The sequence below is a fragment of the Pyxicephalus adspersus genome, chromosome 5 (assembly GCF_032062135.1).
Source record: "Pyxicephalus adspersus chromosome 5, UCB_Pads_2.0, whole genome shotgun sequence".
In the NCBI taxonomy this organism is placed as follows: domain Eukaryota; kingdom Metazoa; phylum Chordata; class Amphibia; order Anura; family Pyxicephalidae; genus Pyxicephalus; species Pyxicephalus adspersus.
In genome coordinates, this window is record NC_092862.1 from 131,779,129 (window position 1) to 131,793,943 (window position 14,815).

Below are 14,815 nucleotides of genomic sequence, written 5' to 3' on the forward strand. Positions count from 1 at the left end.
CAACTCTGTAAAATTCACTCTTTCTTTGCAAAGCTGGCCTTCCAGTCAGCATAATAATCCAAATGTAACGGCCACCTTGGAAACACCAGATTTTCAAATTCGGCGAGCCATTCCCAGTATATATGGAAACAAAATACTGCTAGAATTACGTCATCTCTTGCAGATCAAAGCACAAATACCCATATTCTACAGGTTAACTTTTTAATGCTGCACAGTTCAATTGCTATGTAAATTAAGATTGAAAGTATGCTTGGCTGTTTAAGATTAGCAGCCATGTCTGTTCTGTATGCTGGACCGCATCCAAGACTCTTCAGCCTTAATATATGACTCTAGTTTTATTTTCGTAGTTGGGCGGGAATAAAATCACTATATTTCTTTGAACTTATTCACAATATAACCTAGACACGTCAAACATATGTTCGGTTTTAAGAACAGAAACAATCTGCATTTTCATCTTGGCCTAGCCAAATTTCTGTACATGAGCCGAAATTAAATTTGGTACCCCAGTGTTTGCTTTAGGCAGTAAATGCTCATTTCTACTGCTGGTAAAAAAATTCCATGACTGCAGCCTTTATCTGCATAAAGCAAAGATGTGACGTCTGACGTCGTATATGGATCCATCCTGGCGGATCCACGAATGACAAACCACCGTAATGAAAGTTAAGTGGAGAGAACGCAGCGGGGCGCTGCTCAACAGCCATTCAACAGAATTTTGGATTTTCTATCCATGACAATGGTCTCTCTAACAACTAGAGGTAGCAACTGCACCCAGGGGTTGACACAGACAGAAATAATTCATGAAAGTGGTGCTAACCCTTCCAATTTCCATCTAATAAAGTTTTGGCAAGTTTATCTGTACCTAGATTTCTCCAAAGCCCCCTTGCTGAGCTGTCTGACATCACCTAATGACCCACAATGAAGTCCACCTTATGCAGTTAACTTGGGGGGGGGGGGCAATGTTTCCGTGCTGCTCTCAAAGTATAAAGCAACCTTGAAACCTTCAGGTGCTTGATGAGACCCTCCCACAGAAATCTGCAGTGACTGAGATGGGGAGTGTGTGAAACACAAATGAAGAGGAAGTACTGCATTTTTTCCCCTATTTAACAAAGATTTTGTGTAGAGAAACCGCTCAACCGATCACAATAAAAAGCAACCTTTAACAATAAAACATAATATCACCATCCGGCATATAAAAGCCAACAAAAGCCTATGTACAGTGCTTGGTAAGACAACCTATACTTAGATGAGTCTTCTCTCACAACATTCAGACAATATCACTGCTCCTGTTCACATGAAACCAGCAAGGCATCACGCACAGCAGCTTTAACATTAAGATACAGCAGCAAACTGCAATGTTGATTACTCAAACAATGTGGCCTCTCAGGGAAACAGATCAGCAACAAAAGAACTCGTCAACCGAAAATATGTTTCATCTGTGCTCCAAAGGCTAAGCAAAACCAAGTTTCTGAATATGATGAATATTCCTTCTAAGTAACGAAGGCTCAGTTTCTCCTTCCTGGCTCCACATGATTCAGAATCAGCAAATGTATCCCATTACACAAAGCTGTGTGCAGCATCAGCTAACGGTACATGCGGTAAGGTAAAGGCTCGTGTCCAGCTCTGGGCTTTAGACATGCTTTTCAGCACCTGAAGCACATGGAGAGTTTTGTGAAATTGTTTTCAATGGTGTGGTTTCCGCCTGTGTGTTTTCATAAGGTGTGTTAGAAAGTAAATCCTGCTTACTGCAATTTACATGTGGTTTTAGGCAAAGCATTGATTCCATTGGGCTGAATGGTACCACATGTAAAATGCAATATACATAAACTCTACTGGCATTGTAAAGAGGACATGTCACAACTAGACAGAGACAAGGATCTGCAAAATTAGTCTTCCCATCAATGTGTGGGCTCACCAATGAAAGGATTTTGCCCTCTGATTTCGCTGATGGAACTTTTAAGCTAAAATGTAAAATTGTGTAAAAAGGGAGAGCTTTATGTGCAGAAGAGGTATCACGTCTCTACTGCTATAGCGATTCTTACCTGTCTGTTAGCATGCGCAAATTAAACAATTATTTTGCCATGTGCCGTGATCAATCAACTTGCAAGCATTCTTCAAATTCAATGCTTAGCTAAAAGAATTTCTCCAACAAATCAAAGAGATTCAAGGTGCTGGCAGGTACTCATAATTGTTATTTATGTCCAGATGCCACGTTGTTCTGAAAAGGCAACATTTTAAAACAGTAATGCTTCCCTGCTCCACCCTACCCACCTATAAACATATCGATGGGCTACCTTATTTGCCACCACTATTGGGAGTTAGGCAATGGGGTAAGGCAAGCTCAGCCACTACCCAAAAGTTCTATATCCAGAACTGCCCAGCATAGGCACAAAAAAGGAAACTGCAACAGGCAACTCTACTCAGACTGGTAGGGAGATTGCAGTGTGGTACTGCTTCCTTATGCCAGTGAACCACTGCCTTGGGGGGAGACACCACATGTAGCTTCTCTCAACGGTAGACCCATGGAGAATGAATTGGGATGTCAGGGAGCAGTACCAGTACTTTAAGAAGAACTGCAGTGTGAGGGACCTTGTATATCTCTATTACCCTCGATATCTCAAATAATGGTATTACCTTTCCCAGCTATAGGAGATGAACGGTGGCTCAGTGGTTCGCACTCTAGGTCCCAGGTTCTAATCCCAGCCAGGACACTATCCGCATGGAGTTTGCGAGTTTGGAGCAGGTTCTCCCTGTGTCTTTGTGGGTTTTCTCCGGGTACTCCAGTTTCCTCCCACATTCCAAAATATGCAGTTAGATTAATTGGCTTCCCTCTAAATTGACCTTAGACTGTATTAATGACATATGACTATGTCAGGGACATTAGATTGTGAGCCCCTTTGAGGGACACGACTGTGGACTTTGTAAAGCGCTGCATAATACCGGTATGTTGGCGCTGTTTAAATACTGTATAATAATAATCTGATGTAAACTATAAAACACCTCTTCCTATGAAAGAACTGGAGCTGTCACCTGCGGTTGCTGCGACAGACTAAATGAACAAGAGTTACTTCATCCCAGCCTGGCCAATTAGGATGGCCAAAGATAATAACTAGGAAGACAAGACGGTGGTGGCGCCCTGCAACGCAACAGGGTCAGTTTAGCATATATGGGTTTAGTTACACTTAAAGAATGCTTTAAATTTCAGGGTCTGCACAACTACAGGACACTACCTACAGCTGGTATGTTCTCACTGTGTTTCAGGTAAAACATGCCATCCTTTCTTTACAGATAATGAGTATTCTAAGAGGCCTCTCAATGCACTGGTGTGGTGCAATCATGCAAAAAAAGAAAACATTTCAGATTTTTAGACCACTGTAAAGAAGCGTTCTGGATAGGAGTTAGATAGAGTTAGAAAATTCAGGGAACCTCAAAATGTTACAGTAACAGGAACTGTTAAAGTGGGGACATTTCTTTCAAAGTGAACTGTATAAACTGGGATCTCGCTTCACATTGGTGAGATTGTAATTCTCCACCTCCTAGATTGTAAGCTCTTCAGGGCAGGGTCCTCTCCTCCTCCTGAGTCACTGTCTGTCATTTGCAACCACTATTTAATGTACAGCGCTGCATAATATGTTGGCGCTACACAAATACTGTTTTTTAATAATATTAATATTTTCCTCTTCCTTGTATGGACAGGGAATGAAAGAAAAGCTCCCAATGGGGATGACACAGCAAAAAAGGGGGGTTTAGTAACCCCAATGTTATCCAAAATTAATCATTTATGTACAAAAAGATGGTTCTAATATGCACTTTAATGTAGAAATTTCATATAAAAAAAAAAAAAATACTTTTACGACTTGGGCTGCATTAACACATCTTAACAAGCAAATTATCCCATGATGAGTTGCAATAAAACAGCCCTATTATTTAAAAAAAAAAATATCAAACCAAACTAAAAACCTAAATACAGTTTTGTTTCATAACATGCAATCACAATAGTTCACATCTATCTGTGCCTTTTTTTGCACTAAAATCCAGGCCAATCGTGGTAAAAATTGGCACCACAAACAGGTATACATGTTACTGCGTGATGTGTCGTAAAACCCAGCCTTAGGGTAAATATCAGTTTTTAATACAAACGGACAATGGAAAATACAATATAACTTTCTACTAATTCATGACTATCATCTGATATGTGATAAAATTGGATGCAAACGCCTGCAGCAACATACAGTACAGTTGTAAAAATCATCTTTAACGTACAACAAACAAAAGCTTCACTTACCCCCATTATCAGTGCGCTTTAGTGCTCCATCCTTGTGGGGACACAATTCACATCTCTAGAGAGAGAAACACAATAATGAATGTAAATAAATATTTTGGTTTCATTTGATGCAAATCTATATAAGTATTCAAATCACCTGTTTTCTATACAGTGGCAGAACTGGGATACGTAATGATACATAATGACATTGGGGCCCTTATGCAAGAGAACAAAGTGTAACTTGTTTTTAGATTCATTTCATCTCAATGCAGACACCACAAAAAATAAGGGAGAAGATGAGGAGTAGGGGATATAATGCTGAATAGGTTAGTATTTACAGAGGGGGTGGGAAGGGTTCAGACTAAACTCCAGCTACTTCCTGTTTATATAGGTATTGCTGGAAGATTAGGATGATAAGGGAGGTGTGACTGTGAGGACCAGGTAAGAAAACAAAAAAGAAATGCCCCAGCAAAGAAAGAGGAACATGCCCAGTCTCTTCCAGCATTGTTATTCCCAGACCTGAAAATCTTCTGCAGCACTGTCATTGCCTTTCCTATAGACCTGAATGATATTGTGCCCACAACGCTACTGCAGTACGACCTCACTCATTTCTAACGACAATTACGGCACTGGGGTATCTAACATCAGAGAGGATTTCAAATTAAAATTTATAAACACCAATGAAGGCTGTAATGTCAGGAAAAGGTAAGTAAACATCTGTGTGGGATAAGACTAGGTTAGATTAAGTGGGTGGGGAGTTTGGGCTGATGGGTTTAAGCTTAAAGCAGAACTTTTTCTAAAAAAAGAAAAAGTATTAGTTTTCTCTATAGCTGCTGATTAGTGGCTTTCAAGCCGCAACTTCACCTTTTACTGTTAGGGCACAAACATCAGACTTTAAAATGTAAAAGCACGCTACAAAATCCAGCCCGTTTTTAGGTGCTACATAAACACAAGGAATAATTTAATTGTTCCTCGTTCACACCAGAGTGCAACTTCCTGGATTGAGTTTATTGGTTCTCGTGGATTGACTGTGCTAGGATAAGAACGCATGGGCGGTTCTGGTTTATTGGCAAACATTTTTCTGTTTAAATTGCATAACAAAGAATCTCAAATGTGTCCAAAACAATCTACATTAACTGTTTGGTAAACATGCATAGAAATTACAGTTCATAACAAACATCAACTCACCACTCTGGCTGCTCTTTCCTGAGATTCGCATTTTCGACAAAACCACGGTCCAGTTGGCACTTGCACTATGCCATAACAAGCTATGAAAAATAAAACACACAAAGTTAAATGAAGATATTCCTATAACGAGTGCATTGAAATCACGTATCACGGGGTCATACAAATTAATCCGCATTTTTTTGTAAAATGTTCTTCTACACAATCACAGGTTATCACATGCTGCCTTCACCTTGTGTCAGCAGAGATCCTACTTATCCTTGCAGAGTTCTGCAGCTCCTTTTACATTGTGCTCAATATTCCAGCTGGCAGAACACCAGAAATAATCGTACTGATATTTTTACTACATGCAATATAAAACATAAAACTCCAACAGCAGCGTTCCAGCCTGGATTTGTGTTCCAGAGGCAGAATCGCCGGCAGCTGTATCCAAATCTTCCCACACAAGAAAGGACACACACAGGACTGCTGTGCAGAGGAAGAGGAGGAGCGCAGAGACTCTGCACCTCCCTGTCATTCCTCTGCTTCATACAACTCAGGCCAAGGCACCCAGCACAACAAAGCAGCTGTCTGGCTGCCAGAAGGCAGCCATAATCTCTGTCAGGTAATGTGAATAGGGGGAGGGATGTCTGCTGAGAACAGCCAGAGGAATGCCTTAACCCTTCCACTGACTTTGCAGCAAAATTTGATTTCTACAATTTACGAAGCAGCTTTCCACATTTGGATAAAACAATCATTTGAAATATTTGATCTCTGCTGCATTCCTAGGGCACTGGATACAGGAAACAATAAAGTAATAACATGCACCCTGAATGAAAACATCATACATAAAATATGCCCATAGAGCACCCCCAGGTCTCAAGGCATCTGGCCAGGTCCTGGCCCACAGTCTGCAAGTTGGACTACACCATTCATACATACAGAAAATATTAGAAACCTGTCTGCAAACAGTGCACAGCTGAAACCACAAAAAAAAAAATATGATCCATCGCTACTAAAATATTTATTTTTACCATTACAGCGATGTGCCTGTAGTACAATGCACAGAGTCACCTGTATCACGGGAATGACAAGCAAAAGAAGTGACACTAACAATCATGAATATAAGCCAAGGAAGATAAAACGGGGGCTGCTGCCATTCCTCGGGGCCTCATTTATTCAATAGCCCCTGCCTTTAAAGCAAAGCTACATCCATTATAATGTGATTCATACATATGTATACAGGACAGAGGTTACACAGCCCAGTTTACTATTAACAATCCACAGGGTGACAATGTCTGCAGGGAATGTTAATCCACAGGGGACATCAGCCGCTTTCATTCTGCCGTCTGGCAGTTCCAAGCTTCATCCAAGAAAAGAAGAGAACTCGTACATGTAAATGACAGTTAAAGAGGAACGCTGGTCCAAAGGAAAAGTCATATAAATAGCTCCAAGACCTGAACTCAATGTGTTCAAATGTAGACTTCATACAGCTTAAGTTCTGCCGAATGCTAACCATACTCCATGCAAGCGAACACATAAAATCAACCAAAAATCATTTAAAACTTCTCCGTTTCTGAATTTTATATATATATATATCAATTTTTACACCAAAGATAAAAAAGTAAAGTTTATGAAAACCCCTAACCAAAATAAAAAGTAAGGATTAGAGCAACATGCTCATATAACTAATGGGGCTTTTCTGGTGGTTTTTCTAATAATTGAACTATATCATAAAATTCATAGGTTTTTATTTACAGAAGCTTAAAATACAATACACAAATCAATAACATACATTGGTATAATAGACATGGACCAAGTACAACACAGACTTAAATATAGTTATAGCTAATATACAGAAGTCCTGGTCAGGCCTGCCATGTTCACTCATGTGCTGCCAAACTGCTACTGAAACCCCTAATAATGACTTTGATGTGTTAAATATACCATTGTAAGAGGTGCGAAAAAATACCCGTTGATCCAGTCAACAATTTTCTAAACTCATAACTTTGGGTGCGAAGTCTCTAATGCAAAAAAAACCTGAAGGAGTCTTATGGGAACTGAACCAGTTCACCTCTGTTAACTATAAATCCGTGGTATGGAGACAAGGATGGGGGAAGAGTGCAACAAAGTGAGTAAGTGTCAACCTAAGACAAAAAAAGTGTTACTGGCCCAGACAACAGTCTGCTGAGCAGGGCTGTGGAGTCGGAGTTGGTATATATTTGCAGACTCCAAATGTTGCCAAATAATTGCTCTTGACTCTGACTAGACAGCCCCCCTGCTCAAAACAACTTCCCATCCAGTCCAGGAATCAATTTGCTCAATATTTGACAGTGCATCAATCATTAAGCCATCACCATCTAAGAAAATGTCAAGCAAGTTAATCCCAGATTGGATGAAAACTATGCAATTTAGGGCCTATTTGCATTGCTGCAATTTGAGTGTGTTTTTAATTTGGTTGCATGCACAATGAATTATACATTTTGCCGAATTAAAAAAGGGGAAAAGATACAAAGTACAGCATTGAAAACACAATGATACAAAAGTTTCCTTGCAAATTCTTTGCCTTGTTGTTTTTCCAAAACAAAGACAGACCACAACAGTAGCAATGGGTTCTAAAGTGCTGCACATGGTGCAAAGGGATCACTTTTTTTTATACAAATGCCATATCTTCAGATGCTCACAAGATGTGCGAATGTCATTCTATGTATGGTGAAGGTTGGACGGTGGAATGGGCACAATCCCTATTCCAAGCTCCACATGACTACAGGACATTAGGGGACTAAAAGCAGGACTGGAGCATGGAGGACGCATTAACATTACCAGAGACCGATGGAAGCTGCATCATAGGAACAGGGGGAAAGCAAGATTCTGATTTAGGAAATAAAGAAACTAAACATCGGGGTCTCTTCAAACATCAACCACCGTGGTTTAAATATTTAGATTATTAAAATAGAATATCAATATTACAGCAATATTTGTATGAAAATAATATAATCTTCCTTCCAGTCAATGCAATGTTACACTGTAGCAGATCTACAATGCAGCAGAACATTGGGAAACAGAAACCAGAACACAGACAGTAAGAAAGTATATTTATTACCTGGAAATAATTACATTTTACCAAAATTAGGAGGACGTTAACACTTTAAAGATGTTTAAGGATAGATATCAAGGCAACGTATAAAACAAAGTAATAAGATTTTTTTGTGATTGATCCGTAAATTGAAAAACTAGAAAAAGGTTTGAGCTGTGTTAAGATATAAAAGCCAAACTTTTCCTAATGATTTGGATTGTTGAGGGGGCAGAATACTTTTTATTGGCGTCAGTGTCCCCATTAGGGAGATGCAAACACTCTGAGGTTTTGTTTAGATGAATGACCATAGAGGTCGCTTTCCAGGCGTTACCCAGCGGTTTTAAAATTTTGCATTGAAGTAGATGGAGAAGTTTAGACTTTATGCCCAAATCTGCATGCCTGAGAATTTAAAAACCGCCGGCTGCACCTTTTCACCTTATGTGAAATCACTAGCACTACAAATAAAGTCAACAGGTCGTCCTGAAAACAATGGCTATGTACCATTCAAAATTATTTTTTCTAGCTTACTAATGTAGAAACAGGAAGAATTTCTATTATTAATATTACACAGTATTTATATAGCGCCCACATATGATACAGCGCTATACAAAGTCCATAGTCATGTCACTAGCTGTCCCTCAGCCGGAGTGCTAACTACTGAATCACTGTGCCACCCACTGGAAACACCTGAACGCCATGGTTTGGAGGGGAATCCACATACTTCTGGTCGTTCGGTGTAATAGCTGGAGCGGAGAATTCGAATGAGGATTTGCTACTAAATCCCTGAGATAAACAAGACGACGGCATTTAATTCCACTTGCCAACATCTGTGCAAAGTGGAAACCCAAACAAGCCAGATTTGGATAAAGTTGTCCTTGGATGTTAAGTACCTGTAAAGTCCGGGCCTGCATAATGTCCTGGCACTCAGCTGCTGGAACCTAAACAAAGATGGATTCCATGCTGACAAGCCTGCAACGACTATGCCTGAACACAGCCTAAAGGGGAGAACCTACAGAAAGCCCACATTAACATTGCCAAGACCTGGGAAACTCATCAAGACGTCAAAGCTGCTTCTTGACCTGTCAGACAATGCGATTTCTGTGACATAAGAGGCCTGGGCACAATCAACAAAGCAAATTGGAAAGTCACGGGCACTGCTCAAGGTGGCCCAAAAAATGCTGCTGTTATGGGCAACATTTTAAAACAAACAAAGTTCAGAACAAGAGTTTGCGTGATGCCGCACGGCTCCCTGCCACACACATCAAATATATACAACTGTCCCAGATGCAAAAACATAACACTAAAACCACAGCCCACATACCAGTGTTCACATATCCATATGGAAGATTGCCAGGCATAATCTACGCAACATTCTCTCAATGGCATTTTGATTCATATAAAATCGGGATTACGTCTGATTTATTACAATTTTTTGAATCACCTACAAGTATCCCATGTACAATACACATGTTAAATATGCTACGTGCATCCTTTGGTATCAAATGGTAATCTTTGGTTCCATGGTGTGACATTGAAATATTAACACAAAAGGTGGTTTTGGACACTATATAATTGGTTAACGCATTAGCAAAAAAAAAAAAACACCTTGCCCACTGGTCATTCTATTCAAAAAAATTGTATCATACATGGGATTTGGTTTTGACATTTGAATGAATTGAACATTCCGCACAGTGTATGGCTGGCTGCAGCTCATGGCCGGATACACAAAGTACAATCTTCCTTCAGATGGAGAGATTTGCACAAACTACCATTGGAATGGACCGCAGGAATGAAATGTACCAATTATAAATACTGTGATGTCAGAGATACGGATCTTAAAAAAAAAAAAAATGTGAGTGCAGCAGTACCGCTAACTGACTGCACTGCATCCCGCAGCTTTATTTCAAGCCGGAATAAGGGCAAACAGTTAAACACACAGAATAAATACATACAGAGCTGCTTTACCTGCCAAAAGGTTGCATAAATTTAGTCCTAAGACTTAAGCTGCGTACACACTTCCAATTTTTATCGTTGGTAAACGAACGACCCTGCACGATATCTGCGAACGATCGTATAGCACCGATCCTGTACCTACAGATAACCACACGATCGTTCAAAGATATTGTACACACGATAGATGCAATCGTTTGAACGATACAGGAAGTGACGTGCACCACAGGAAGTGAGCGAACGTTCGTTCACCGCGCATGCTCAGACCATGGACGATCACTGAACGACCGTACACACGATAGATGGTCAACGATCGTCGTCCAATCCGATCAGCCGGCCCCGTCCTTCATTTCCAACGACTATCCTCGTTTGTCGACGTCGTTGGTTACTTTTTTTACAAACGATTTTTGGCCAACCGGTCGTTCGTTCGTCGTTCATTTCCAACGATAAAAATTGGAAGTGTGTACGCAGCTTAACCAGCAGGTTGTGGGAACTGTTTTTTTTTTTTTGTTTTTTTGTTTTTTTATCAAGTGGCTGCAGTTTTACTTTAACTTACAGGTCTCATTACTACCCTGTGAATGGACAGTGAAAGAAAAAGAAAAAACACGGATGAGCTTGTCTGCCACTCCATGCTCTTCTCCTAGCAGCGTGCTCCTCCAACTGCAACATGCCTGACTGATGCCTTTTGGAGCATCTCTCCTGTACAGGGACTATATAGTGAAATACAGGGACTTAAAGTGGCTTCTATATAAAAAAAAAACTTTTCAAGCCTAATTAAACTAGTTGGTGGGTGGGGAGCTTCTGCCATATTCAGCAAATATGCACATCTTTTCTACTGATTATTGCGCATACATACCTTGTGACAGTCAGGACCCTGGCAGTCAGGACCTGCAGGGATAGGCCCTGCCATCCTTACCACAGACTTCCATGGAGATGGTGAACCTGATCCAGAGCGGTCATTTCATCAGCTTCTCAATACTACTGACCACAGTGAGCATTGCAGTGTTTTACCACAGTGAGCATTGCAGCTCAACATAGGAGCACAACTGGGAGACAGTTGTCACCCCATAACAGGAAGTGCTGGAACAAGGACTATCAATGCATGATCATTGAGTAATATTTTTACAAAATGTACAGATTTGAAAATATTAAATAAAAAAACTTTTAAACTCAAACATATTTAGAAGCCTATGAGCTCCTAATGGGTTATCAGAGTCAAAGTGAATCTTTAATCCTAACTTTTTTTTTTCATATTTTGATAAAGAACCTAAAGAACCCCCTGACCTTTTGCAGTGTCTTCTGATAAAAATGTAACCAACTTCTATAAATCTGATCAACTGAACACCTCAACCAACCATCGTCCCCTCTATAGCAATGTAAACACCTGGCAGTTAGTTATGATGGGATGGCAGTTGAAAGCATCCGAGAAGGCTAGAAATCAATGTTTTGAATAACGGCCTTTTGACCCCTGACCATCCTGGGGCACCATGTTAAAGCCAAGCCAAACTATGTAAGCCAGAGTTTCTCAATCTATATACCATAGGTAACCCTTGATATAACTTTCAGGTCTTCAGAGAACCTTCTGATATAGTTACTATATCCACAGATCCCAGTATATTAGTGTGGTGGCCAATGGGAAGAATGTCACCTCTACAGATAGCCAAAAACATCATTAGTGTCAGTTAAACTAACCTGAGAGGCACAAACTGCTCATTGCTTAAGGAATCCCTAGTAACCTCTGGTGGAACCCTGGTTGGGAAACATTGGTTTAAACTTTTCTCAAAATCCTGGCTCCTGGCAGCTTTTTGCATCATCAGTGGCCATCCAATCACGGAAGGGGATCTCCATGGACCCAGAAGTCTGCGGCGAAGAAGTCGGCTTCCCTAGAACACGGTGATGATAGGATCCTGGACCTGTCATTGCTGCATGGCGCTTGCATACAGGCAGGTGTAATCAGGTCCCAAAGGGAATGATGCTGTGAGGCTGCAACCTTGTTCCAATGCAGGCTTTGTTCCAGCCAATAGGAGAGCAGAGACAGACGCATCACTCTGCTGGTTTGGCCAAAACTAGACAAACCGGAATAGTTTGTGTTTTACTTGTTTTCTTTTTTTAATGGGTATATACATTCATCCAATAAAATCAGAAGTTGCTGGGTAGTACTGGTAGTCATGCTCCAAAACTGCCACTTGCATGCATTTTATATCTGTCATTTGCAGCCCCTTTATTGTACAGTGCTGCATAATACGTTGGTGCTATATAAATCCTGTTTATTATTAATAATATTTTTCTGCCCTGCCATCAAAACAGAACTAAACCTAAAAAACAAAAAATTGCAAACAGATGAATTATTACTACACACTATTTATATAGCACCAACATATTACACAGCACTGTACAAAGTCCATAGTCTTATTACTAGCTGTTCCTCACAATATAATGTCCCTACCCTAGTCATATGTCTTTATTACAGTCGAAGGTCAATTTTGGAGGAAAGCCAATTACCTAATTGCATGTATTTGGAATGTGGGAGGAAACCAGAGAAACCCAAACAAACACAGAGAGAACCTGCAAACTCCATGCAGATATCCCTGGAAGCTATCCCTGGAAGTTTCTTCACCTTTGAGTGACACACGGCTCCCCGCACATGTGCCGTCCCGAAACCATGCATTTAGTGGTCAGCGACCTGCAATAGGTTGGGTACCACTGTTTTATAGAATGTGCACTGAGCTGCACATGTGCATGATCCTGGCATGCCCGGGTGCTGGGAAGAAATGAACACACATAGACATAAGTGGGTCTTTTTAGGCCGGGTGGGAAGAAATTGTAGCAGCCCCAAATATGTGACCCAACTCTTCAGTAACCACCCAAAAACAGCGGGTGGTGCGCCCGACTAAAAGAGTCAGGGGAGAAATGCACAGCTCACTACAGATGATCTCCAATGCGCATGCGTGGAAGTAGAATTATAACAGCCTGGCCAATCATAAAGGTCAAACCCTGAACCCAAAAAGAGAACCCAAGACGTCAGTGCCAGCAATTAAGCAGCGAGAGGTGCGTTTAGTTCCGATTTAAACCTTGCTGTGCGTTATTTCAGGCACTGCAGTGAATAGGCACCATGGAAAGGCTGTGAACATGCGTCGGAATGCGTTGGCCAAAGCACAATAAATCACAATCAGGCGATTCGGTCGTTGGCACAGTGTATAAAGTCTATACACATGGCAAGAAGGTCATAAGACGAGGTCACTCGCTTACAACATGCAGGGCCAGGGGTGCAGATCAACCATGGGGGAAATCTATAGATTGTAACCATATTAGGTGTATGGGTGCCTCTCCCAGGACCAGGTGACCACCAGTGTCATGATGGTCAGTGTGTCCCCAAATACAGGCCCCTCCCCTTCAGCCACATAAACCCGCCCCCTCCACCTTTTCCCCTCCCACTTCAGGGTTACCTTGATGCACCGCCACATTGCAGCCATGACCGTCGCAGTAGACCAGCGGGTTTTCGGCCCAGCCCCTCTCGTCCGAGCACACGCAGCAGCCTCCGATCATCTCCTTCATACTAGTCGTCAGCTCCTCGTCCAATGCCAATTCTCCAGACACCATCTACAGGACAGCGAGCACAAACACACGCACCGGTTACTCGCCTGCCGCTCCCGAGGCTCGGCTCCCCAGCGCCGGCCCAGCCTGCCCACCCGCATTACTGGCACCGGAGCCGCCTCATGTCTGCCCGGACAGGCAGCCAGGGCAGGATCACAACGAGGAAAAGCCAGAGAGAGCAGGGCGCACGCGCGCCGATGTCACCTAGCCTCAGCCGCTAACCACAGCGCCCCTACTGGTCGCCTCGTTGCCACTGCAAATCTGTTTTGGGCACGTAGAGGATAGGAATGGGGAGGAGGGAGGACTCTAGGAGCTTCTGTGCAGTGGGCGGGGCTTTGGGTGATGACTGGTTTGTTGTTTTCCCGCCCTTCTCCTCAGTGTGCGCCCTGTGAGGCACGTACAGTGCACGTGCTGGGAGGGCTGCCTGTGTGACTGGGGTGCCTGAGGAGATATGGCCACTGAGGGGAATAAAATAAAATAATATTCACAGCAATGGAATAACACAGGCCCTAAAGTGAAAGCTGAATGTGAACCAATTCATTTGTCAATAGTAACCTACTGTCTAAATAAAGAGAAATAAAAATAAACCTTGTTACCTAGGTAACCAACATAAATAAATCCATAGTTTAATATTTTAGGCCTGTAATTCTTAGGAATAACTCCCGGGTATGATAAGTTTGAAACACAAATCATAAAATATAAATAATTATAAATAATAATTATAAAAAATAATGAATGATAATAATAATGAAAAATAATTAATTTAAAGA

At 41.4% G+C, this 14,815-nt stretch overlaps 1 protein-coding gene across 4 annotated transcripts in view; it reads right to left on the reverse strand.

Annotated features, from left to right (window-relative positions):
* Window positions 1-14,229, reverse strand: part of MLLT10 (MLLT10 histone lysine methyltransferase DOT1L cofactor) — a 130,202-nt gene extending 115,973 nt beyond the window's left edge. For 2 of the 4 annotated variants that reach the window (XM_072412740.1, XM_072412739.1), the window contains exons 1-3: window positions 13,898-14,228; window positions 5,450-5,529; window positions 4,283-4,337 (exon numbers count right to left, since the gene is read on the reverse strand). In XM_072412740.1, coding sequence (XP_072268841.1) covers window positions 4,283-4,337; window positions 5,450-5,529; window positions 13,898-14,051 — 289 coding nt within the window. In that variant the 5' untranslated portion in view covers window positions 14,052-14,228. Of the gene's footprint in view, window positions 1-4,282; window positions 4,338-5,449; window positions 5,530-5,678; window positions 5,875-13,897 lie in introns of those variants that run through there. The other 2 variants (XM_072412744.1, XM_072412741.1) reach the window with 2 other exon arrangements.
* Between the last annotated feature and the right edge of the window lie 586 nt (window positions 14,230-14,815).